Source organism: Drosophila grimshawi, unplaced genomic scaffold (assembly GCF_018153295.1).
Source record: "Drosophila grimshawi isolate 15287-2541.00 unplaced genomic scaffold, ASM1815329v1 contig_1006, whole genome shotgun sequence".
NCBI classification, from domain to species: domain Eukaryota; kingdom Metazoa; phylum Arthropoda; class Insecta; order Diptera; family Drosophilidae; genus Drosophila; species Drosophila grimshawi.
Genome location: NW_025062489.1, coordinates 26,083 through 50,167, shown reverse-complemented (window position 1 = coordinate 50,167; position 24,085 = coordinate 26,083). Strand labels below are relative to the sequence as shown.

General features: G+C 40.2%; 9 protein-coding genes across 14 annotated transcripts; 6 read left to right on the top strand and 3 right to left on the bottom strand.

Moving 5' to 3' along the window:
- Positions 1-308: 308 nt before the first annotated feature.
- Positions 309-3,575, bottom strand: LOC6564754 (T-complex protein 1 subunit beta). Its single transcript, XM_001990863.3, has 4 exons — positions 3,488-3,575; positions 2,302-2,991; positions 1,245-1,872; positions 309-1,153 (listed from the first exon to the last, which is right to left on the bottom strand). The coding sequence occupies exons 1-4, from the start codon at positions 3,488-3,490 to the stop codon at positions 867-869; spliced, it is 1,608 nt and encodes a 535-aa protein (XP_001990899.2). The 5' UTR covers positions 3,491-3,575; the 3' UTR covers positions 309-866.
- Positions 3,576-3,867: 292 nt separating this feature from the next.
- LOC6564522 (carboxypeptidase D) lies at positions 3,868-22,712 on the bottom strand. 6 transcript variants are annotated; one of them, XM_032738387.1, is made up of 10 exons: positions 22,631-22,712; positions 22,182-22,265; positions 6,961-7,200; positions 6,565-6,897; positions 6,312-6,499; positions 6,110-6,151; positions 5,661-5,956; positions 5,032-5,208; positions 4,883-4,975; positions 3,868-4,138 (listed from the first exon to the last, which is right to left on the bottom strand). In XM_032738387.1, the coding sequence occupies exons 3-10, from the start codon at positions 7,158-7,160 to the stop codon at positions 3,968-3,970; spliced, it is 1,500 nt and encodes a 499-aa protein (XP_032594278.1). In that variant the 5' UTR covers positions 7,161-7,200; positions 22,182-22,265; positions 22,631-22,712; the 3' UTR covers positions 3,868-3,967. The 6 variants fall into 6 exon arrangements, with proteins under 6 accessions (XP_032594278.1, XP_032594273.1, XP_032594274.1 ...); XM_032738382.1 differs by lacking the exons at positions 22,182-22,265; positions 22,631-22,712 and having other exon boundaries at positions 6,961-7,350; XM_032738383.1 differs by lacking the exons at positions 22,182-22,265; positions 22,631-22,712 and having other exon boundaries at positions 6,110-6,139; positions 6,961-7,350.
- Positions 7,774-8,710, top strand: LOC6564521 (serine protease SP24D). Its single transcript, XM_001990861.3, has 2 exons — positions 7,774-8,038; positions 8,096-8,710. Exons 1-2 carry the CDS (start codon positions 7,806-7,808, stop codon positions 8,622-8,624), a joined length of 762 nt encoding a protein of 253 aa, XP_001990897.2. The 5' UTR covers positions 7,774-7,805; the 3' UTR covers positions 8,625-8,710.
- Positions 9,946-10,865, bottom strand: LOC6564686 (serine protease SP24D). The gene is made up of 2 exons (XM_001990860.2): positions 10,621-10,865; positions 9,946-10,544 (listed from the first exon to the last, which is right to left on the bottom strand). Exons 1-2 carry the CDS (start codon positions 10,845-10,847, stop codon positions 10,016-10,018), a joined length of 756 nt encoding a protein of 251 aa, XP_001990896.1. The 5' UTR covers positions 10,848-10,865; the 3' UTR covers positions 9,946-10,015.
- Positions 11,016-12,245, top strand: LOC6564685 (chymotrypsin-1). The gene is made up of 2 exons (XM_043216402.1): positions 11,016-11,288; positions 11,675-12,245. The coding sequence occupies exons 1-2, from the start codon at positions 11,059-11,061 to the stop codon at positions 12,219-12,221; spliced, it is 777 nt and encodes a 258-aa protein (XP_043072337.1). The 5' UTR covers positions 11,016-11,058; the 3' UTR covers positions 12,222-12,245.
- LOC6565396 (vitellin-degrading protease) lies at positions 13,506-14,692 on the top strand. Its single transcript, XM_001990858.3, has 2 exons — positions 13,506-13,818; positions 13,902-14,692. Exons 1-2 carry the CDS (start codon positions 13,589-13,591, stop codon positions 14,434-14,436), a joined length of 765 nt encoding a protein of 254 aa, XP_001990894.1. The 5' UTR covers positions 13,506-13,588; the 3' UTR covers positions 14,437-14,692.
- LOC122322876 lies at positions 15,587-16,408 on the top strand. The gene is made up of 2 exons (XM_043216410.1): positions 15,587-16,240; positions 16,363-16,408. Exons 1-2 carry the CDS (start codon positions 16,000-16,002, stop codon positions 16,380-16,382), a joined length of 261 nt encoding a protein of 86 aa, XP_043072345.1. The 5' UTR covers positions 15,587-15,999; the 3' UTR covers positions 16,383-16,408.
- Positions 16,724-17,373, top strand: LOC6565395 (serine protease SP24D-like). Its single transcript, XM_043216406.1, is given in 1 exon segment — positions 16,724-17,373. A coding segment is annotated over 1 exon segment (543 nt). The 5' UTR covers positions 16,724-16,742; the 3' UTR covers positions 17,286-17,373.
- On the top strand, positions 17,858-19,332 carry LOC6565121 (serine protease SP24D). Its single transcript, XM_001990856.2, has 2 exons — positions 17,858-18,177; positions 18,615-19,332. Exons 1-2 carry the CDS (start codon positions 17,915-17,917, stop codon positions 19,159-19,161), a joined length of 810 nt encoding a protein of 269 aa, XP_001990892.1. The 5' UTR covers positions 17,858-17,914; the 3' UTR covers positions 19,162-19,332.
- Positions 22,713-24,085: the final 1,373 nt, after the last annotated feature.

Here is a 24,085-nt window from a genome sequence, read left to right as displayed (position 1 = left end):
AGCAACACTGATCACGGCAATGAAGAAAGTTTGATAGGAAATATAAATACAGAAAGATGTCAAAAATGTTCCGATGTCTCTCATAAAGAAACGCTACAATTTAGCCCGGTCGAATCGAACTATATTTAAAATAAATATTTTGAAATTCGACAAATACACCTTCACTCTCCCCAGCTAGTTTCTAACAAATTTTTTAATATTCCGCCGTCATCTGTCGCATGGAGAATTTTATTGGATCGGCGGAGATAATTGATAATTGGAAAACTTGTATTTGTAAACAAAAACGAAATATATAAAACGAATTAAAATTTACATTCTTTTTACTTTTACTAAGATTTATTGCATAAGAGAAGATATATGGACAAATTGCCAAGAGTATTATGAATATCAAAATAATGAACACAAGAATTTTAGTTTTGTTAAGTGTAAATATCATTATTTTATTCAATTTTTATTTTTTATTTATTTCATTTTGCTGTTGGTTTCACTCAATGCTGCGCATATTAAAGGTTTACAATAATTGTATTCATTTACAATTTGCTTGAGTGTTGATTTCAGACATTTTTGAAATTTGTGCTTTATTTTTTGTTATTTAGTTGTTTTTGTTCGGTCCTCCCGCTCTCTGTAATATTATAAGCTGGGCTGACGCAACAGTAATTCGTGTAACAGAAACTGATTTGAAATGTTCACAAGCAATTTGGAGAAACTCAATTGTGCTGGATGTGACCAATACTAGAGCGCGTGTGTAAGCGTTTATGTGTGAGTTATAAGTTTAAACAGAAACATAAAGTTAGCGATGATGTTAAAAAGAGAGTTAAGGCTTTTAAAAAAAATCCTAGACAAAGTTACTTAATAAGAATCAATGTTTAGCAATAGCCCCTATCGGGAACGCGACGACGTGGCGCACACTTGATGATGTCGTCGACACGCAGAATCATTTCAGCAGCCTCGGCGGCAGACATTAGAACCTGACGCTTCACGGCAAAGGACTCAGTGATGCCCAGTTCGCGCACATCAGCCACCTTGCCCTGCTCCATATCCAGACCGAGATGGTGTTTGCCCTGGGCATGGCTAGCGCGTAGCTCGGAGATCAGTTGAGCCGAATCAAAGCCAGCATTGTCTGCAATAGCTGTGGGCAGCGATAGCAGAGCACCTACAAAACAATAAAAAGAAGTATGGTATACAAAACCATATATTAATTAATGTTTTTACAATGGTTGAAAACTGGCATTTATGTTCCTTACGTGCAAATGCTTCAATGGCAATAGCTTCCTTGCCGGGTGTCTCGGATGCCTTCTTGAAGACGGCATTGGCCATTAGGGCCTCGGAGCAGCCTCCGCCATAAATAATGCGCGACTCCTTGACGGTGGCTGCCAGCACGCAGAGTGCATCATGCAGTGAGCGATCAGCCTCGTCCAGGATCTGTTGGGTGGCGCCACGAATGACAATGGAACAGGCTTCTCCCATCTTGACACCGCTGAAGCGCAACAGTGTGTCCTCGCCAATCATCACTTGCTCAATGAGATTGCACTCGCCAAGCTTGACCATAGCGGGATTTTCAAAGGTTGACACAATTTCGCCACCGGTGCAGTAAGCCAAACGCTCAATGCCATCGAAATCGGCATGCTCGATGGCCATTACTTGGGCATCGGCGAACAACTGCTCGGGATAATTGTAGATCAGCTGGCGATTGATGAATACATTGCATTTGTGACTCAATATCTTGTCTACTTTCTCTTTCATCTTCTCCTTTTCAGCCATCTCCAGGTCGGCGATCTTGGCCAACGAGTCAACTTTGATGCTGCTACCAAATACTTTGATTTTGTCAGTGTCCATCGGTGTGTTCGCAATGAGAATCTTTGCATTTTCAATCTGAGCAAACGAAATGTGTATCAAAATTTTTAGTCTATTGAATCACAGAAAATCACACAATTTTTTTAAGCCGATAGTTTGCAAAAAGTTTTCATATAACATTTCCCATAATTTTCCAATCCATTCATCCAGCTCATGACGCCAGGGCCTGATGTCAGCGTATGAGTCACGTGGTCGAAGGTTTTTTTTTTTTTTTTTTTTTTTTTTGTAATTTTGGTCAATGAGTAGATTGTGGCTGCCACATCAAACTCGTCAAAATGGCTGTGATATGAATTACAACTGCAACAACATAGCTCACAGTCAATTTGACGCGCCAATATGGAGCACTGATAGCAACGACCATGAAGAACACACTCACATATTTATGATTAGGTGGTAGGTAATGAATGAATATTATTATTAATTGGTAAATAAAAGAATATCACTTACGCGCTGAGGCTGATGAACGCCGGGCTTCTTGTCCAGCAGAAAGCCATCATCGAGGAACGAATCACCTAGTGTACCACCAGACTTTTTGATAATCTGTATGGATTTCAGTTCACCGGATCCCTTCAGACGTAGCACAGCATCGACGGCCAGATTTGCAAAGAAATCCTTATGTTGATGCAAGATCTTTGAGGACAATGTGGTGCGTGAAATATTAAGCAAATCGTTCTTGAATTTCTCATTATTTGACGAATTATCCTGAGCAGCGTCTGTCAGTGCATTCAATGCCGCTTGGGCAGCCACACGCCAGCCGGCTACAATGATCTGTGGATGCAGTTTCTGTTCTACCAGTTTTTCGGCTTCGCGTAACAATTCGGATGCCAGCACGGTGACAGATGTGGTGCCATCGCCAACCTCTTCATCCTGCACACGCGACATATCGACCAGAATTTTGGCAGCCGGATTATCGACGCCAACAGCACGCAAAATTGTGGCACCATCATTGGTCACTTCCACTTGGCCGGCATTGCGTCCGGTGGCCACCAAGATTTTGTCCATACCCTTGGGTCCCAAAGTACTCTTCACAAGATCTCCAATGGCAATCGCACCAATAAATGACGACAGACGCGCCATTTCGGCTTTCTCCTCCTGCGCCTCATTTTTGAGTACGCGCACGGGATTTAAAGACATCTCCTATGAAGCAAATTATTATTTAAATAAATGAAACATGTTAATTCTATTCTGCTTATGCATAAATATATATATACACAGATCTTTGCATGTAGAAAGAAGCCGAGGTTGTTAGTGCTTCGGACCTAACCCCAAATGGTGCGTGATTCATCGACAACCAAACGCTGCGCACACCCAGAGACGAATGCAACTAAAAAGTTGCAGTTCACTTGCAAAAATATGTTACGATGCATGGCAATTGAGCAAACATTTTGGTAACTGTTCAAAGAACCTATCCAAACACAATGGAAGTTTCTAGAAGCATTGCGTTCTCACGTGTGCGTAGGCTAGTCAAATGGCTTGGGGCGCTGCAGTATGTGCGTGCGGTTTTTTTTGACACCCGGCAAGTGAAAACGCAAGTTTGTTCGTAATTATCAATGAAAACATGGATATTTTACTATACACGCATATGTTATGCTGTAAACTATATATATTTTGTATGCCATTTAATTTAATTTACCATTTTCAATGCTTATTCACAAGTTTTTGATCACAGAATCTAAAATACCCACAGTGCGACAGAGCGACAAAGAAAATGGCGAATCTGTGGGTATGGTTGTTGATCCCTTATCGATGTATCGATATATCGATATAAAATGAAAAAAAAATACCTTATAATATTTATCGTTATTATGTAGTCGAAAGATAAGTTCGTCTGGCGGCATTTTTAAAATTGATTATTTTTTAAAAAGTTTTTTCTTTTTAAGAGTTTGGATTTGCTAGCAAGTCAAAAGAAGAAAAAGGAAATCTTTTACTTGCTATATTAATATTCTATCAAACTTACATGTATTTCCTGATCTACCATGCAAAATAATATCAGTTAATTTTGAAAACGTTTTATTTCCTTTATCTTTTTAATAATATATAGACGAACAAATTTAAGAGTAGGTACTACACACAAGTAATCTTAAAATTTAACAAGCATCTGTCTCGTCGACAATCAACCGAAAATATTTGAATACAAACTGTTCAAACCATTGCTGATGGTCGAGAAGATGCCGTTCTCACTGGAGGCGGCTGCAGCGTAGGGCGGAACGCCTGGTCTATAATGCTGCGGTGCTTGTATGGGCCGATAGTAAGGGGGTCCGCCAGCTCCGACTCCTTCAATGTGCTGTGAAGAGGGCGGAGAGAGGTTAATGCAATGGTTCAAGTGCGTAGCAGCTGCTACTGTTCCAACATTATTTATTGTCCACAATTAAAATCCATAAATTAGAATTAGATTTTACAACAACATTATTAACGACAATAACACTTATATATAATATTATTACTGGCTTTGGATCAGGTGCATTGTTTATACATTTCAATCTCTACTTTATGATTAAGCCAAGCCAAGTAGATTTAGTATTAAAAAAACCAAAACCAAGAAAATTACATTCCTTTGCTCATTTTATAATAAAGCGTTTAAGCTTTGTATGGTTATCATATTATAACCAAACCAATGTCGTGTGTGTGTGCGTGACTGTGGTTGATACACTTTGGCTAGTAGTAGTAGAGTTTAATCCTAAGCATTGGTCAATAAATTCAATTTATCCTACCCATGGAAGTGTGCACTTGTTACTGTGACTAAATATATATTAAGTTGGCTATCGTTTTTGCCCGTTCACTCTACTCCTGGGTCAACTGCAGCTTATCATTCACCAGCTGGCGCTGTGTAAGTGGCGTCGTCACGCTGATGGTTGTGGTGGTCGCGGTCGTGGAAGCTCTAGGTGAAATAATATACTGCGAAGGACACGCATCACATACATACATTTGTACATGGGTAAAGGATAGAATTTAAGCCAAAAACCAGGAAATCACAAATAACCAAAAGCCATTATTAGTAGTGGTTGCATTAGCTGAGTTCCAAACTTACTTTGGATGCCTGTAATGTAACATTGAGCAATGTGGGATGCTGCTCGACAATGACGAACTCCACTTCTCGGGGCACGTATCCCTCGGCAAAGACCTAAGCGCGTTGGGATTTTAAAGCGATGCATTGGGGAAATGTTGAGTCATGCTCACCTCGGCCTTGTAGTAGCCAGGCAACAATATGCGCCAGAATTCACCGTACTTCGTTGTCTGAAAGCCAACGTCGCGTCCCTTTATCTTAATTGAGGCACGTTCAATGGGCATGCCCGCTGGATCGAAGACGAAGCCCTGCACGCCACGATGTGCCTCTGCCAGGAATTTTATGAGAGACTGTGCATAAAAGAAAATTGTTTGTCAAGGCTTGTTGTTTGTATATTATATTAAATATGGAAGTTATCCATAAATTGTATACATATATATGTATACACATAGTTTTTCTATTTAACTGATGGAAGATTCTTTTCTATCGTTTTTTAACTTATTTAATATCATAAAAAGTTGCCACAGTTGTAACCATAAAATCAAGAGAAGAGATTCACAGAGAAGTGCCCGAAACCGTAAACTAAAAAAATAGATTCATAGAGAAGTGTTTGATTAAAAGTGGAGTCCTTTGTTTGCTAGGTAAATAAGAATCCCCAGTCCTAACCCGAAATCAAAATTACCTTTTCTTTTTGAAAACTTGTTTACCTCTTAATCATTTAAGATCGAATTAAATTTATTTATCGAATATTGAAATATTATTAAAAAAAAGAATATGTTACTAATAAGTTACTGGCACTCACCAACTGATTGTCCTCCCAGTACTTCTTAAGCTCGTAGGCTGGCGGAAATTTGCAGCAGGATATCTCCAGGGTGATCTCCATGCAGCCATACCAAACATAATTGTAATCCTGCATGCCACCCGTCAGTGGATACCAGGCTGCACCGTTTGTGATGCCATTTTCAAAGGCTGGTGTTGCCGACTTGCATGCCACGCCCCTGGACATTTTAGCATGGTTGCGCGCATACACCAACGATATATGCTTAAAGACATCATCATCGGGCGTTAGTGACGGTGCCGCCGAATAGGTCTGGAACACTGCGCCCAGGGGACATGCGGGGCGATACAAAAAAAAAAATTAAAATCAACGAAAAATACACGTAAATAGTGAGTAACAGAAAGAGAGAGAGAGTAAGTTGGAATTATTAGATAGTCAGCTAATGGGGAATTGGGAGCGGTTACTCTACTCACTCGCGCACAGGGCGGACGAACGGCAGATTCCTTTAAGCAGCCATATTGGTGCGAAGTGAAGGAGTGAAGTTCAAACAGAGAGCATTGAGGGAGAGATAATTGTATAAATCGGTATTCTCTCAAAGTGGCGAGGCCGAAAATAGTAATAACTTTTGTTGTCCTTTGCGGGAAGGATCTATGGCGCACTACTTAGACTACTTACTGGAGTTGGGCGTATTGTCGTAGGGATAGCTGGCAACTAAAGCGCCACCATGCAGGCTGCCACTAAGGACAAACTGTATTTTTGATATCCAGTCCTTGACTGCATCTGTTTCGGGCTGTCCACGTTTATTGTTCTGCTTGAAATAATCCGGAAAATTGCGATTCAAATCGAAGCCACGCGCATTGTAACTGCAAATGGTTGGGTTAGGCAGTGGAATGAATAGTTAATGAGATCGATTCATTTATATCCTTACCGTCCCTGACCACCATCGCAGGTACCCTCCTTGGACACCGCATAGCCGTCCGGATTCATGGTAGGCAATATGTGAATGCGCGTATTATCCAGCAACCATTTTACATACTGATCCGCATTATAGCTGCTCACAAAATACTGAATGAGATGGAGCAGCATTTCCCTGCCCACGGGCTCATTGCCATGAATATTGCCCACATATTTGACATCCGGCTTGCCAACCATATGCTCATACGGTGACGAACTGACCACCATCACCCACAGATCCCGTCCTTGAATTGACTTGCCAATCGAGTACAAAGCGGTTAGATTTGGGTACCGTGCACTTGTTGCTCTTCAAAAAGAAATACAAATTATGCCTGATGTGCCTTGATAGACAGGGGGTTAGGAAACTTACCTTAAAAATCGCGTAAGCTCCTCGTGATCATGATAAACAAAGTCGAGATTCTGTGCGTCTGGTAGATAAGCCCGTGGCTCTGGTAGTGCCATTTTCAGCTGTTCGCTGGGGATCGTCTTGGCGCTGGAGAAAATTGTGCGTCCAGCATAGACAAACAGCAGCAGCAACTGGCCAACAGTATTCGTATTTCGAAGTATCATTGTAGTAAGTCGAGCTGATCCGTAGATGATGACGTCAAGTCTGCAAATGTCGAAAATATCCAGTGAGTTGGTCATTATAAGCAGATAAAGATGGATGAGCTCTTGCTGTTGACCACAACAACCAGTTGTGGCTGACCAAAACGAATGGCCGCACTCGTACGTGCTTCGATTTGGCCAATGAATGAGTGAGGAATTGACTGAGTTAGTGAGTGAGTGAGTAAGTAACCGAGTGAGTGCATTGGCCCCAACCAACTAACTAATTCCAAATTCCCAACAGTATTTTTACCCATTCGAACTACAAACATGTTTCCCCTCAATGCAGGCAATCAAAGTTCATTGATTTGTGCATTTGTGTGTGTGTGTATGTGCGTGTGTGGGGCGATGGTAGAGTGGAGACAGCAGTTAGCCCCAAATTGAACTTGAATTTCAATAAATAAATTAGTGGTTGAGTGATAGCTTCTTCTTTTTGGCTTGTCTAATCACTGACCATACCGGATGAGTCCTATCTCATTTATTGCACAGATAAGATAAATTTAATTTTATATGAAAAGGAAAGATACTATTTGAGCTTCATGATATTCGGCGGAGACTATAAAAGCGAACTTCTTACACCATTCCGGGTCATTAAAAGAAAGAAAAGGAATAATGAAATTATCTGGTGCTTTTGTGATACTCTGCTTTGCTTTTGTTGGCTATACCATGGCAAGTAGTTCGCCCCAAGGCCGCATCGCTGGCGGTGAGGATGCCACACTAGGACAGTTGCCCTATCAGGCGTCCCTCGCTATCGGTGGCAGCTACAATTGTGGTGCTGTCATCATTGCCGAACGCTTTGCGTTAACCGCTCTCACCTGTGTCTGCTCCGCCGGCAAGGATACGCCGTAAGTAGCCAGAAAGTGATTATAGGAACGTCGGACTAATCGTAGAACAACTTATAGATGGCCACCACAGCTATTTATTGTATCAGCCGGCACCGTGGATCTGTATAATGGCGGTCAGCGCATACGCGTCGAGGAGATCATAGTGAATCCCAACTATAATGAACTGAAAACTGGCATCGCTCTGTTGCGTCTGAGCGAGCCCCTAATCTTCAATATGGATGTCGGCCCTTTGCCTTTGGCTACAGAGAATCCAGCAGTGGGCTCCTACGTCGATATCTCAGGTTGGGGACGCACTAAGGAGTCGGATACGGAAATGTACCGCACCCTGCAAGTGGGTCTCGCTATAGTTGAGGCCGAACGTGAATGCTTAGAGGCCAGCGATGCGCCGGTTAACGATCAGGTGCTCTGCTTGGGCCATCAGAGGCGCCAGGGTATCTGTGCCGGCGATATTGGCGGACCCGCTGTCTACCGGGACACTCTGGTAGGTCTGGGCGCGGAAGTGCTGGGGGAGTGCGGTAGCATGTTGCCCGAACGCTTTATCAGCATCGCTGCAAACTACGAGTGGATCCAACTGCAGATGGAATAAGCCAACTTTTTTTCATCCTATCCTAATTAACAGTTCACGCAAATCAGTTTTCTTTTTATGACGAATAAATCTAATCGCATGCAATATGTGAGGAACCTGTTTTCTATATAAATCTATATAAATTGTGGTATTTGCTATACTTACAGCTATAGCTTTAGTTGATATATTTAATTTCACTGTTTTTAAGAGCTATACTTAAGATTGGTTATGATTATTTACTCATAACAGTCAATTTATATATTATAGATAATATAATATATAATACATATATTCATACCTATTTAGGTTAAGAAACGTTCAGTTAAATAAAGTTGTGTTCTTTGCTAACCTTTTAAGTTGCCAAATTATCAATATGACAAGCCCAAGTAAACTGCTGAAAACAAATAATATTCTAATCTAATCTCAAAATTACTATGATAACCTTTAGAAAATTGTAAAAATCGAGAATGTCGAAGATAAAGTATCCTTCTACATACATACACATGTATATTATTCTGATCTGCGTCACATAAAGTAATTTTTTTAGAAAGTATTGGATATGGTACGCTGATGATCCGAATCTGTGTCAAGTTTAATCAATACAGCTTCAAAACTGTAAAGCTTTTTGTATATAACTAGAATAAATGCCAGAAAATAAAAACGGGTTATCTTCCTTGGTTTAGACAGCAAAAACAAGGAAGCACTAAGTATAGAAGCCCAACAGAGAGAACAGATAATATCATATTTTGAATGACATATATATCAACAGTTGGTATATAAAATAGCAGAGCAAAACTTTGATTCGCACAAGTCAACTATATTGTTATGCGCTTGAATTGTGATTATTGTCAACAAAAATCCACATGCATTACATATTGAAATTTTAAGATTATGAGGGAGAGAGAGAGTGAACCAGCAGATAAACTGTCCCCAACTTTTATTGTATATACAAATTTATTTTAATTTTAAATTCACAACTTCCTGCAGCTTTTCTCAATATTTAGTTGATAAACTTCTTCAGATGATCAATATTATGCAAACTTACAAGAGCTACCATTTAGTAGAAAAAATATGACTTATTGCTATCGGTATTCGATTTGTATCGATACTTACAGATCGGAAATGGTTATCTATGGAATGATATAACTAATTGAAGTCGGCACTTTCATACAGACGGACGTAGCTAGATGAGCTTAGCTTTTGGTGCTGATCAAGAATAAATGTAATTTATGAGACTGAAGATACTTCTTGAGCCTTTACACATCTTCATTAAATTTTTCGTGTTTTTTTTCAGAGTACCCTCAAAAATGCTATTTACAAAAAATCCTTTTGTGGACGAAAATTTTACATTTTGGGTAAAGTAAGCTACTACATATAAGGCCTACAGAGTTATGCTTTATTCAAGAGCTTGATTACATATTCTCAATGATCCAGCCTCTATAATAAGGAATACTCATAAAACCATTCGGCTTCAAACTGCCGCAGACATCTACAAAGAAGCTGCCTATGCCGACTAGCTCATTCTTGTAGACAGCCGGAGCACCAGCATCATTATGACAGATACCATTTGCTATCGTTTCTGATGCTGATACCAGACATAGGAGTCCCTCGTGATCTACATAGAGTTGTTTTTGACAGTCAGCTGCACTGATCGCCTTCCGGCTGCCCACAAGCATTCGTTGACTGGAAGCACCCTGATTGCTTACGGCTCCCCATCCCGTGTAGATGATCTCGGCATCGGACGGCGGTACTTCAGAGGCCAGTGCAATGGGCTGTGTATTGGCATTAAGTGTTAGCGGCTGCTGCAATACCATCAACGCCACATTATTCAATCCATTCGCATAGCCTTTGTGCACCTTAATGTGATCGACCTGCGCTAGTTGGCCACCAGCCAGACGCTGAATACTGCCCGCTCGTACAAGAAAAGTGCGAGCCGGATAGCTGTAGATGAGTTGGGAAGTTATAAGAAGGTGTGTTTAAGCCATTATGTGGACTTGAGACTATAAACATGCGCTACCTTTCAATACCGCCAGTGGTTACACAATGTGCGGCAGTCAGGCACACCTTAGCACTGATCAGGGCACCACCACAGACATGGGCGCCATTCCGTTGCACCGAAACACTGTACGGATGAGAACCGACCTCAGCACCCTTTCCTTCCAGTAGACGACCTTGTGGCTGGGCTGTGGCACCGTTAACAGCTGCACTGAGCAGCAGCAGGAATACAATGTGAACTGTTGGCATTATGGTTTAATTGATAACTAATCAATGACGGCCTCGATCCTGACACTTTTATACTGGCGTCAACATTTTATGAGCGCTAAATCTAATCGCTAGCGACCAGGTCATATTTAACGCTTATCAACGCTGGCAGATTAGATGCTAACCATAATGACTGGTAACTGGTGACTTAGTCAGTGATTGTCGCTGGAAGTTTTAGTTAACATTCCGACACATGATCGAACAACGCATGTCGCTCGCAGCTCTTTGTCTCGCTTTGACACTGGGTCTGGCATTGGCCGTGCCCCAGGGTCGTTTGCTGGGCGGTGAGGATGCCAAGATGGCCGAATTCCCCTATGTGGCATCCCTGCGTCTCAATAAGGCGCACGTGTGCCAGGCCAGCATTATATCCGAAATGCAAATGTTAACCGCTGGCCACTGTGTGTCTGATGTGGGCGCCAAGCCGTAAGTAATCCTAATTAGTGGGAGTTCAACGGAGCTTTATTTTCGAAGATGGGCGCCATCTGCAGCTAAGCTTTTTTTTTGCTTTATTAGTTAAATTGAGCAAAATAGTTTGGAGGCGACTTCTTTGGTTTTTTTTAATTAGCTCACTCAAAACCTTGGCTCATGTTTTCATTTTCGCTTTTGTCGATTTGAACGAACCAGTTTTCTCGCTGAAGGTATTCATTTTATATCCTATATACGCTGTGCTAGTATAGTTAAGCCAGCTTTATTGCTTTTTTAAGTAAAATTGAGCGAATCAGTTCTGAAGCTTAAACTCAACTTGGCTCATTACTTACGCTACATCTTTCTCTCTGTCTCTCTCCTATCTCTGCCTATCTTTTTTATAGTGTTGAGGCAAAACAGCTAACCGCTCGCGTGGGTAGCATTAATCAGTTTGCTGGCGGCGATCTAGTGGACATTTGCGAGGTGGTCATTCATGCCTCGTATGGAAACTTTTTGCACGATCTGGCAATAATCACGCTCTGCGAACCCCTTACCTTTGGCGAAAAGATAAACAAGATTGCGCTCCCAGCGCCCATTGAAGAGGGTGAGGTGGAAGAGGTGCCAACAAATGGTACACCCGTCTATGTGGCAGGCTGGGGTGAGCAGACGGATGGCACCTCCAACTACAAGCTACAAAAGGCCAACTTTAATACGCTGGGTAAAGGGCCCTGTGAGCTTGACGCTGGCTATGGCTACGATTCCACGCTATGCCTGGCAAGGGCCGAGAAGCAAGGCGTTTGCCGCGGCGACGACGGTGCCGCTGTCGTCGATGACGACAATGTGATCCAGGGCGTTGTCAGTTTCTTCTGGGGCGATTGCGGCACTAAATATCCTGATGTGTCTACTCGTATCGTTCACTATCTGGCATGGATTGAGGCCAATAAGAAATAAAGAAATACAAAAATTATACAAATACCATCAAGAGTTCCCTAAAAAAAGCCAAAGTCCTCAATCCTTCTGCTTTTTAAATTATTAGATTTTCAAATATTTTTTTCTTTTGCAAGTAGTGTGTAAGAGTAACAAAAAAAAAAAAAACAACAGCACAAAATGTGATCCACCTGTTATTATTTCTATTGCCAATTTATAACGACCATATAACGACCATAAATTCTAGTTGTTTGTCCTAATTGGCCTTATCAGAAGGCAACGAAAGGCATTGTCTACCTTGCACACATGTAAGTATGTACTCTATGGTCTATAGATATCATCAGTTTTACTGCAAAATTAGTGCGAGCAAAGGTTCCGCGTATTTCCAGACACTCGAATTGATACCACCTGATTGAATGTTTTTGCCCATTTCAATTTTTGTTTCGGGGGAAAGCTAGAGGGAGAGGGAGATACGCTATTGTCGTTAGATTAAATACTATGACAACCATACGACCCAAGAGATTAATATATTATCATATTTCAATCAGCGTTCTGTTTTTTTTGAGTCATTGAGTCAATATCTATTTGGTTGCCTATAAATAAAAAACAAGTGAAGAATTGTCCTTCTAATCAGATAAAAGGCATGAAATGGATATGGTTTATATTGCAAATTGTAATTGTTAAAAATATTTTGACTTTCCGGTTGCAGTTCTGAATTTCAATCTGATTAAGTTATTTATAAGCGTTAGACTTAAGAACATTTGTTGAGCATGTTAAGGTTGTATTAAAAATGTTATAAAAATATTTAAAAAATAATCGGTATTTTCAAGTTCCATTTTAAGTACAGAATCATACTTGAAATACATATACTATTAATCTTATATTTTTGTACTTAAACTTTTGTATACATCAAAAAATATAGAATATAAACTATAGGTTTATAAGTCCAACCAATCTACAGAAGATGCTTAACATTGTATTAAGCCTTGAAATTGGCTTAGTTTTGCCCAGGTTAAGGGAGTTTGAAGTGTATGAAAATAATTAAATGACTTATGACTGAACCGTTTGATTTGCTATTGAGTCAATTTTGTATTGCTTAATATTGTTACTACTACATACCTATGATATGATACTGCCGACAAATACCACTTTTATTGTTTCTTCTCTCTCTCTCTCTCTCTCTTTCACTCTATTGCAAATTTATTGCTATAACAAAAACAGTTGAAATGGGCTTTTGACGACGATAAGATTAGAAGTCGAAGTCGTAATAAAATTATAAATTGACTAAAGACATCGAATGTTTACTTCGCATCATTTGCGCTGTGCATTCGACAACGACTTGAACTGGGCGCAATCTACTCAACACAAGCGAATCAAGAAAGCACATCATAATGCAAAGGCAGTTGTGGGGAGCATCGCTGCTTCTACTATTGATTGGCCTGGCAATCGCTGGCGAGGTTGCACCGCAAGGTCGCATTTGGGGTGGTGAAGAGGCGCTTGCCGATGCAGCACCCTATGCGGCATCGCTCCGGATTGATAATGTGCACATGTGCGGCGCTAGCATTCTGTCCGAGACGCAGCTTCTCACCGCCGCCCATTGCTGCTATCGAAATGGTAAACTGTAAGTCCACTTTTTTTCTCTCTCTCTCTCTCTCTCTCGCTCTCTCTTTTAACTTTCTCTCTCATGATTTCTCTACCTGACAGTATTGATCCTAGTCGCATTACCTGTCGCGTTGGCAGCACCAATCAATATGCAGGTGGTCGTATTGTGAGCGTTGCTTCCATTACATCGCATCCGGATTATGACAAACTGGACAACAATCTGGCCATTATTACGCTAACGACTCCCTTAGTCTTTACGGACCGCATAAAGGTAATTGAGCTAGTCGATAAGAACGATCCGCTGCCAGCAGAAGGTACTGTAATCAGCGTTTTTGGCTGGGGCCACACCGTCGATGGTACGTCTTCGTTTAAGATACGCCAGCTCAATTTGAAGCTAGCCACGGATGCGGCTTGCCAGGATGCGTACAGTGAACACGATGCGACCAAAAGCGTATGTTTGACCCATACCCTCAAGGAGGGCACCTGCTATGGCGATGGAGGCGGTGCTGCCGTTTATCAGGGCAAACTTCTGGGCGTTAGCAACTTTGTGGTGGGCGCCTGTGGTTCACGCTATCCGGATGTCTTTGTCCGCACTGCCGGCTTCTCGGATTGGCTGCAGCAGCAGCTTCAACACTAGCTCTGAACCCCGGAAAGCAAAAATAATATGTACATAGTATATCTTAATATATATACAAAGGACATATTCGTTTTGCTTTCATTTTGATCGACTCGATCATAGTCTGATAAGCATGCGTTATAGCCGATAAGGCTATGCGCAATATGCGCTACAATTAAGGTGAGGTGTTATTGTTAAGAACCTTGATAAATACAAAATGGATCGAGTTGCCAAACTGACTGACAGATAAGGGATCAAGTCCATGCAATTAACCTTTGTTGAAAACAATAGATTCCTTTGAAAAATTTGCCCAACAAAATTCGGAGATTGGGTGAAAAATTTGAACTTTTTGTTTTGTTCTTCATGCGATCGCCTTCAAAGACTTAGATAATAAAGTTAATGGTTGTTTCTGATCGGCTTCATAACTATCTTCATTCACGGTTTACTCGAATTATAAATTTATGTAGTGAATCATTGCATAGGCTAATACAAAATGTTTACGATTCTTGTGAAATATACTCTACTAAGTGTCGTATGCGTGTATGTGCAGATTGATGACAAAGTTTATCGCAATCATATCAGTTAAATTCATATTTATTTATAAAACCTATCAAGTATTAGCTCGTTGTTTAATCGAACAGCTAAATAGGGAATAACCGAATGGAAGATAGTGGTAGAGTAGGTGATAATACGTTCTATAAGTTAGAGGCGCAATCTTTGTATTCATTTGGGATCTCTGGTAAATTTGATGTGCTCAATAAAAGAAAATAATCTAAAATATTCTAGACCAATTCTGGTCAGCTTAGAACAAAACAAGACAGAATGCTCTCTATTTGCGAAACGGGGGCAGCTCTCGATAATAATAAACAGGCTTGATCGGCCTATGGTGTACGAGAATTACTTGTTCATACTGCCTGTATGTCAGATGGAAATGGCTAAATCGATTCGGGTTTTGATTCTGAGCAAGAATATGTATACCATATGGGGTCGGAGATGTTTCCTCATACCCCTTATCTACTTTTTCCCGTTTTTAAAAAGGTCAGTATAAACATTTCTACATGTTCGTTTCGTTTTGTTCCTATAGTAAATTTGATAAGGCCAACATGTCTAATATATATAGGATGGGTATTTACTTTTTCTTAGTCAATCTGAGCTAAAATATTTTTGGATTTTGGATTTTATTATGGTATTGATACAAATACAAATTATGTCGGGAATGCCATAATTGGTAAGTACAAGCAAGGTTATGTCTCAAATCAACTTACAATTTATTGCAACTGATTTGGACAGTTTGCAGACTGATAAGATTTTACTCCTAACAATTCAGAATTGTAGTGAGTGCCATAAGAGCCAACCGGTTAGATAATAATACCAATTTATGATGGCGGATGGCGAATTAGCAAATTTTATTTTTCACTCAATCGCACTTCAATGGAATTGAACGACTTGCACTCGTGGAACATAAATCGCAGCTCAATTGAGATATAGATAAGATATAAACGTGTGGACAGCCTTCCCTAGTGCTTGACAGGTTAAATTGCCCAATCTTTCCAATTGTGCCAACCACTTGCTAACAACGCTGCCATGTTGAGAACTCTGATCTTTGTCTGCGCTGCAGTAACGGTGATCTCGGCTGCCCCAGAATTGCTGGAGGGCCGCGTGGTTGGAGGTGTCGATGCCACAAGTGGACAGTTTCCGCATCAGATTCACTGCCACTGCCACCCATATCTGTGGTGGCTCTATTATCTCACACGATTATATTCTAACGGCGGCCCATGTGTGTGTGTTGTGTCACGGAACAGTCGGAAGATGGTTCGATCGTCGAGTAAGTAAATTAAAAATATATTTGTCTTAAATAAATTAGGTTGGCTTTCTAAATTACAAGTACGAATCGTCTAGATTTTTTTAAAAAGTAAATTGACACAAGTAAAACGTTTTATTTCTCAGATTACTTCAACTACATATGAAATACAAGAAATATCTTGATTAATGGCGCAAAACAAATATGAATATTTATGTATATATATATATATATATATATATATATATATATGTATATATATATATATTTTTTTTTTTTATTACTTGTATATACTCCAATCTATCACGAATCCCGTCGGTATTAGTCTTTAGATAGAGATTCACAGCGCTCGTTCAGTTAGCTGTGGAGTTTGAAACTTGACTATATAAAAAAGGGACGTAAATTAATTTATTCCTTTCATAATATTTAAATTGCGAACAGACAACTGACACTGCTAACAATTAGCTCAACTTTACTATATTTATATTTATACTAAGTATGCCCAATCATAATTTCAATTTTTTCTATGGACAGCACTCCGGCGGAAATGCTAAGCATTCGGGCGGGCACTTTGGATCGTTTTATGTGAGGAGTGCTTATCAATGTGGCCACTGTGTATGTGCATGAGAAATACACCAGTTTTTGGAATGATGTGGCTCTGCTAAAGCTGGAGAAGCCACTTGTCTTCTCCAATCAGATTGGTACCATACCGCTGGCCAGTGTGGAGACACCTGTTGGCTGCCAGGTAATTATTTCGGGCTGGGGTCGGCTAAAGACTGAGGGCGATGTGCCCCGCGAAATGCAGTGGAACACACTCAAATCCATATCGAAGTTGAGCTGCGGCACCTCTATTTTTGTGAACAGGGATAACATGCTCTGCCTGGCCCATGAGATGGGTAACGGTGCCTGCTATGGCGACTCTGGCGGTCCGGCGATCTTCAATAACGAGCTAGTAGGCGTTGCCGGCTTCGTCGTCGATGGCTGTGGCTCGTCCAATCCCGATGGCTATGCAAAGGTCTTCTATCATCGCGATTATCAAGCATGCCAATTTGTAAACAAGAATAAATAATAATTGCAATCAAATTAATAATTGATTTTTATGTATATCTAATACATTATATCTGTGCCCGATGTTTTTAATATTAGTGTGATCAAGTGTTATTAATTTAACAGTCAATTAACTCTATCTATCTATGCTAAATGACTATAGCAAAACATACCTTCAAGCTTTTCACTCAGTTTGAAGTTGAAAATTAGTGATCTTACTTTAATTAAATCTAAGATTTTATAATCATTTGTTTACTTCAATATTGATCAAATTAGAATCGTTGTTATAAACTTAAGAATGAAGATGAGTTAAATTGGGAATTATGAAGGGGATTAAGCTCCCGGTTATACTGTTATCAAAGCTCAACTACTGAGGTTACCGATAACTATTACTGTATATGCGTATATGTGTGTAAGTAATACAATCGGGATGGGTTATGAGCACGCGTCCGCTTCTTGACTCGACGTCTTTTTGGGTAATTAAGGTGCCGTCATTTACGACACTGATAAGCGTAAACTCACATAAAGGTATTTGCTTTTTTTTTTGTTTGTTTATCAACTTTGACATATGAAGGGACTGCTACTGATGATGATGATCGATCTGACTAACATAAAAGGGTGCTGCGCTTAAGAGTTGGCTACAAACACCCGATGGATCTACTAGCGAAACTATTGATACTGCTGCTTAGCGGCATATTGACAAATTGTAAGCAGCAGGATGTGACTACAACAACAACAACTGCCCCGGTGATCTCAATAGGACCTCGAATTGTGGGCGGAAGACGGGCGCAGGCGGGTCAGTTCCCGCATCAAGTGTCGCTGCGTTACTATGGCAGCCACATTTGCGGTGCATCGATTATATCGCCTAGCTATGTGCTGACTGCGGCGCACTGCGTTAAGTTCGGTCATAATGTGTGAGTATATTGAGGAAAAGAATCGATCTGAAATTTAAAAAGACGCGTGCAGCTCATTTGGAAGGTTGTGTCTTTCTAAAAATCAGGACTTTTATTTTTGAATGCACTTTGAAAATGTGGTTACTCTAACACTGTGGAAGATATAATGTCATTGTTGTTGTAGGTGCGGGGCGTGGCCGAAATGATCTGTGCCGCAAATCAACAGCAATCAACCCTTCAAATTTGGGTACTCTAGTTTAAAAATTGTGAGAGATATGTGGTCTTATCGCTTTGCATTTAAAATTTAGATATTTTTTCTAGAATCCAGAAAAGCTTTCTGCATTTTCATAATATGCAAGGTGAATTTTTTCTGAGTGTAGTTTCGCTCAAGAACTACCCGCAGTTCTCAGCCGATTAAATTTGTACTCCCTCGTTCCTTCCCTCCTCTAATCTTACAGCGTATCCCCATTGAGGCTGGCGGTGCAGGTGGGTAGCCTGGTGCTCAATAGCTTCGAAACGTATGTAGATGTCACTGATGTTCAGGTGCATCCGCAATACCGTAACGGAGGTCATGGCTTCGACATTGCCGTGCTGCGTCTGAAGCAGAAGCTCCGATTCAATGCAAATGTCGGTGCCATTGAGCTGGCCGAGAAGGATCCGCCCGTGAATTCAACAGTGACTATCTCTGGATGGGGCGCCATATCCCACGGTGGTCCAATCTCTAGGGAGCTGCTCTATGTGCAGGTGCGCAGCATCTCCCGTGCCCAGTGCACCAGCCGCTACATGACCCGACTGCCCGAGACTACCATCTGCTTGATGCATGGCGCCAATCTGGGTGCCTGCCATGGCGACTCTGGCGGACCGGCTGTCTACCAGAATCGCCTTATTGGTGTAGCCAGCTTTGTCTTGGGTGGCTGTGGACGCGAAGCCCCCGACGGCTATGAGAGCGTTGCCACTCTGAGCAGGTGGATACGGAGCAATGCCAACTTGGTGCCACCCAACTGAAAGATGCTTGAAAAACAGTCCAAGTAGTTCTAAAGGAAATATCGAATTAAATATAATGACACTGAAGTATTGGTTCCAGTATAGTGTCAGGTGGAGTTAATTCTATTTCTGTTCACGTATTTTAGCAAGTCATAAGACATCCCATAATAAAAATTGTTTTTCTTAAAGGGATTTAAAATGTTCACAGAGAGAAAAATATATATTTGATCCAAATTCGAAAGTATAAATCTTATTAAAAGTGGAGTCAAGAATATTTGCAAATTTTAATTTAAGTTAAAGCAACATATTAATTTGAGACTAATAACCTATGAAAAGTAGTTTCTGGCTCACAAATTTGCTTAATCTGAAACTGTGCCTTAAAGCAAGCGATTTTAAGGCTATTATCTGATAATATAAATATTTTTGGGTGTGATTAAACTTTAGAGCTCATCCTTTCTCATCCCTTGCTCTGCATCCTTCAGATCCTACTCTTTATTCTAAACTAAAATATTTTATAAAAATAATAATAATAATAATAATAATAATAATAAACTAAAATAATTTTATAAGCTTTTATAATAAATAAATATGTTCGAAACGGAATGAATTCACTTTCAAAACAACGCGGAATACAAAAAATGTGTGTGCAATTCAAAGTGAACGTGGCAAACAAAGTTGAATAGTTTGTATAACGCCGTTTGGTATACAAACAGTCAAGCAGGTAGGTAGACATTCCCTTTGCGATACAGAGTATAAACTAACAGGATGTTCTTATTTTGAATATTTGACTACAGTGTCTGAATTGAACCGAGTGTGACTATGGAGAGCTTCACTCATTAACCCACCCCTTTGACCCGGACACACGGTAATGAGACCAGAATAAACACCAACACCACCAACAACAAAAATAACTGGCGACCACCGATTCCATCATATATGTATACCTGCTGACCACAAATTGTGTGCGGCGGCAGAGAAAGTGAAAACAAAAAACTAGCTCATTTTTTCTGTAATTTTCCGTTTATTTATTTATTTTTTTTCATTTGTTTTGCTTGGTTTTTTTTTTAGGCAGCACAAACCACTTAAACAGGCACCACCCCTTTTTCGGTCCGTGGAAGTTGAGCTAAGCTTGTCTCTAACATTTAAATGCTTGCTTCGTCGTCGCCAGTTTGGAGTTTTTTCCACCCTCCCTCCAACGGTAATCAGTCATTGCTCCTCCGTATTTCGCGCAATGAGCGTACGTCAGTCAATCTTTCATTCGAATCTCAGTCAAGTGTAAAATGCGGCTTTACATGCATTTGCGGTGCGTGTGCTAAGTCATCGAACTTAGGACGGAGCACAAAGTAAAATGAACTATTTTTAGTTAGTTACTTATCGGCAAATGCCGTTATGACTATAATGTCAATGTGCGCACTCGATTTCCATAGAAGCACAAACTGGCTGACGAAGAAGCACAGACTGGTTGCAGGAACAAACAATTGACAAGCTCTTTATATCACCTTGCTTAGGAGGTATTTGAATTTGGTTGGATAAAGCATATGCATTTGTACATATACCTATATATTCTTGATTAGTAGTCTGTAATCAACAAAACCATGACGATTTATTCCAGTTATATCTGAAATACTACGTGATTTTATGAATATGTATTGATGTCTGCATTCAATATTTACTTTAAGGCAATTCACATGTCATGTAACTGTAAAGTTTTCATTTTCCCACTGATTTTATTATAATTACGCATTGAAGGCGACGTCTCTGACCCAATAAAGTAAGAATATCATTACCAAATATTGGTTGAATTTCTTATAGTGGAAACCCTGAAATCTTTACGGTGCCTGTTAAAACTAGAAAAATCTTTAACACTCTAGCTTATTTAATTTAACGGACAGATCTTCTACATAAAAAACATATATGTACCTATTAAGAAAATAATATTAAAAAAAAATAGAATAAAATAAAATAGAAATAATCAATGAACAGTTTTTAATATTTCGTGCTTAGTACAGTGATCGAAAAAAGGTTTAGAATACGAAGTAATATTGAACTTCTCACGAGATAATATGAATCTTGGATATACATCCTAATTTTTTTTGGTTTTATGTAGAGCTACCAAGTGACAAAATGGACGCAATCTTAACTGTATGCAGTTAACCCACTGAGACTTGTTTAACCAAACACAGAAAGACACTTAATTTCACCTGTGCCACTTTTAACACAAATGTCATGTAAAAAGATTTTTATTGGCTGCTTTGCAATTGAAACCGATGGTTTTTGTTTTGATTCTTATTTTGATTGCACTCTGCCCCCCACTCAACCAAACATGCAGCGCAGTTGAAATAAAAAATCATAGGAAGAAGTGGCTTTTAATGCACTCCAAAGTTCTCTCTGTGAAGGCGGGGGGCAGTAGAAATACGAAAAGTAAGCGACGATCAAGCGCACAGTAGAGCACTTGATAATAACAAGTTTTTAAATCCGGCCGCCGCAGCAAGCAGCGAGAAGCGCGTACTAGGAGAAAGAAACTAGAGACCGACAACCAAGTCAAAGTTAACCCACTAACCTTGTTACTGTTTGTTTTTTTCTCTCTATTCACCCATCTTTCTTCCACTCTTGCTGCGTGTGTGCATGTCTCATTGAAGTGGCTGTCAAGTTCAATGTTGTGACTGCTGCATCGATGACCATGAGACAGAAGCGAAGTCTGCAGAGAGAAAGCAAAGCAGAAAGGACATGCTGTGGAGAGGGTGTGATGTCGGCGCTGACGTCGATTCCGACATTGAAGACATGCGCACTTGCTTACTGGGTTGGTAGTACACATGTGTGTGTGTGCCTGTGTGTGTGGTTGGTTAGCAGACTCGTTTATATAACAACAAATAAACTGCATGCCGACGACGCTTGCATTGACCTTCACCTTGGCAGTGGCAAGTGCTGCTGCTGCGTAGACGACGACCTTGCCACTGCCACGGCCACTACCAGGATGCCTTGATCTTCACAGGCGTGCAGAGATAATAAGCTATATTAAGTAACAATCAACTCAAAATTACCTGGAAGTTTCAACTGCTTTCTACTGCCGTCGTTTTTGTTACTCTCACTGGTGCTGTCGCTGTCGAAGACGTCTGCGATGACAACTGCAATAAAAATTTGCATAAAATATAATCAGCTTTTTTCAATCAATGTGCGCTCTTGCCGGGCTTCAATTTCTTCACATATACACTTTCTGTCATAAAAAAAAACCAGTAAAATAGCACTACAACAAACAATAATTAAAAACAAGCACACACAGTAGCATCAAAAATTCTTAAGCGTCGAACAGAAAAAAAAAGTTTCTCTTTGCGCCCACGCATTGGGGCAGTTGTTCATTAGCACGCTCCGCACACGCACCGCACACAAGGCAACAGTGGACAATGGGAATGGTAGTGTAAAAGGGAATGAGAGCGACTCAACAATAACTTTAAGGAAGCGTCTTGAATATTTTTGGCGATTGGCTTCTTACTTTCGAGCAATGCTTTTCGAATTTCAAAAGTGACAGAGACGGATAGAGAGCAAGAGAGAGAGCAAGTGAAACGCGTCTGATAGCTAGCGCCGTTAAAGTTCGACTGACATTTTTTTTGCTTTCAGCCGGCCACAAATATATACGTTGGCTGACGCTGGCAGAGCGTCGGCAGCAAAAGCAGCAGCAACGTTGGCAGCTGGCTCAGTCACCAATTCTCCCAATTTTTCGCAAACTACTCAAACAATATGAGCCCTTATTGCCATACACTCTTGAACTTCAGTCTATTTTAAACTGTACGAGTTAAGCTGTAACAGTTAAGGTGAGCTTACATAGCTGGCCACACTGGCGAATATTTGCCAATAGAGCACCTGCCAGATGCTTTGTCAAAGGGACGTGAAAGCAATCCTGCCAGATACTATTTGCTTCTGTTGAATATGTCTAGCAACATCACGCCGCAAAACTTTGAATGGCAAGCTGCTAGCCAATGACCAGCTAGAGACGGCTGTTTGTATGGAAAAGAAAATAAATTTGTTAAATTTACACTTACAAATTTGAGCGAATATGATCTTTAATGTTGTTCAAATATACAAATGTTAATTATACTATATTATTTTCTATTATACATTAACCTCCCTCTGAGCAATCCATTACCGCACCTACTGACTTCTCCACTTAAATTTATTTTTTGTTTCCTCTTGACTTTTCCATGCATTAAGAATGCAGCCGCATCAATAATTTGTCGTCTAATTTTGAGTGAAATTCTGCGCTTTGCGTAAAAAAAAAAATATATATATATATATATATATATATATGGCAGCATTTCCAGCGTGTGGAAACTGGTTTTTAAACTAAATTTCTGCCTTCAGAAACTATATTAAAAAAGACCGCGCAATTTTATAGCATTTAGCATGCAGCCATGCACGAAAATTCAGAGTTGCTTCCGTGAACAGCGTTATCGATTTTTCTTACATATTTTATGTAAGAAATTGTTATGCCTTGCCTGTCGAAAGCACCAATATATCGCTCAGCCGGCTAGCTATCGGTTCAGGGGTAGTTCGACCGCGATATATTGGGCGGCAAAGTCGCTGCTGTGTTGGCTGTGTGGATGTTGTACAGCCTGTGTATCCCTCCCTTCCTAGTGATTCCTCCTCTAAATTTCCTGGAGAAATTCCCTTTCACAATTATTCCTTTCTCGTTTGTTTCTTATGCCCTCATCTCACCCAATCACATTAATTTACCACATCATGTTTCTTTTTTTAGACTATTTAATTTACAACTCATATGATACATGTGACATCGTGATCCCTAACATTTTGTTGGCCAACACTAAATTCGCTTATATATATTTAATACAAGTTCACCTATCTACTTAATTTAAAGCATATAAAATATTTATTTTTCTTTTTTTATTTGGCTTCAAAAGTGCGCATCACTGAGTGACAAAATGAGCATCAC

What these genes read in the sequence shown, in the direction of transcription:
- LOC6564754 (XM_001990863.3), bottom strand. An exon ending in GCGTTCATCAGCCTCAGCGC is followed by an intron (nt 1,873 to 2,301) that starts GTAAGTGATATT and finishes TCGTTTGCTCAG; the next exon opens with ATTGAAAATGCAAAGATTCT. An exon ending in TGCCATTGAAGCATTTGCAC is followed by an intron (nt 1,154 to 1,244) that starts GTAAGGAACATA and finishes ATTGTTTTGTAG; the next exon opens with GTGCTCTGCTATCGCTGCCC.
- LOC6564522 (XM_032738382.1), bottom strand. Translation starts at nt 7,235, where the DNA reads ATGACCAACTCACTGGATATTTTCGACATTTGCAGACTTGACGTCATC. An exon ending in GAGCTTACGCGATTTTTAAG is followed by an intron (nt 6,898 to 6,960) that starts GTAAGTTTCCTA and finishes TTCTTTTTGAAG; the next exon opens with AGCAACAAGTGCACGGTACC. An exon ending in CGACAATACGCCCAACTCCA is followed by an intron (nt 6,152 to 6,311) that starts GTAAGTAGTCTA and finishes TCGCACCAATAT; the next exon opens with GGCTGCTTAAAGGAATCTGC.
- LOC6564521 (XM_001990861.3), top strand. Translation starts at nt 7,806, where the DNA reads ATGAAATTATCTGGTGCTTTTGTGATACTCTGCTTTGCTTTTGTTGGC. An exon ending in TCCGCCGGCAAGGATACGCC is followed by an intron (nt 8,039 to 8,095) that starts GTAAGTAGCCAG and finishes AACAACTTATAG; the next exon opens with ATGGCCACCACAGCTATTTA.
- LOC6564686 (XM_001990860.2), bottom strand. Translation starts at nt 10,847, where the DNA reads ATGCCAACAGTTCACATTGTATTCCTGCTGCTGCTCAGTGCAGCTGTT. An exon ending in ACCACTGGCGGTATTGAAAG is followed by an intron (nt 10,545 to 10,620) that starts GTAGCGCATGTT and finishes ACTCATCTACAG; the next exon opens with CTATCCGGCTCGCACTTTTC.
- LOC6564685 (XM_043216402.1), top strand. Translation starts at nt 11,059, where the DNA reads ATGATCGAACAACGCATGTCGCTCGCAGCTCTTTGTCTCGCTTTGACA. An exon ending in TCTGATGTGGGCGCCAAGCC is followed by an intron (nt 11,289 to 11,674) that starts GTAAGTAATCCT and finishes TCTTTTTTATAG; the next exon opens with TGTTGAGGCAAAACAGCTAA.
- LOC6565396 (XM_001990858.3), top strand. Translation starts at nt 13,589, where the DNA reads ATGCAAAGGCAGTTGTGGGGAGCATCGCTGCTTCTACTATTGATTGGC. An exon ending in TGCTATCGAAATGGTAAACT is followed by an intron (nt 13,819 to 13,901) that starts GTAAGTCCACTT and finishes TCTACCTGACAG; the next exon opens with TATTGATCCTAGTCGCATTA.
- LOC122322876 (XM_043216410.1), top strand. Translation starts at nt 16,000, where the DNA reads ATGTTGAGAACTCTGATCTTTGTCTGCGCTGCAGTAACGGTGATCTCG. An exon ending in GAAGATGGTTCGATCGTCGA is followed by an intron (nt 16,241 to 16,362) that starts GTAAGTAAATTA and finishes TTTATTTCTCAG; the next exon opens with ATTACTTCAACTACATATGA.
- LOC6565121 (XM_001990856.2), top strand. Translation starts at nt 17,915, where the DNA reads ATGGATCTACTAGCGAAACTATTGATACTGCTGCTTAGCGGCATATTG. An exon ending in GTTAAGTTCGGTCATAATGT is followed by an intron (nt 18,178 to 18,614) that starts GTGAGTATATTG and finishes CTAATCTTACAG; the next exon opens with CGTATCCCCATTGAGGCTGG.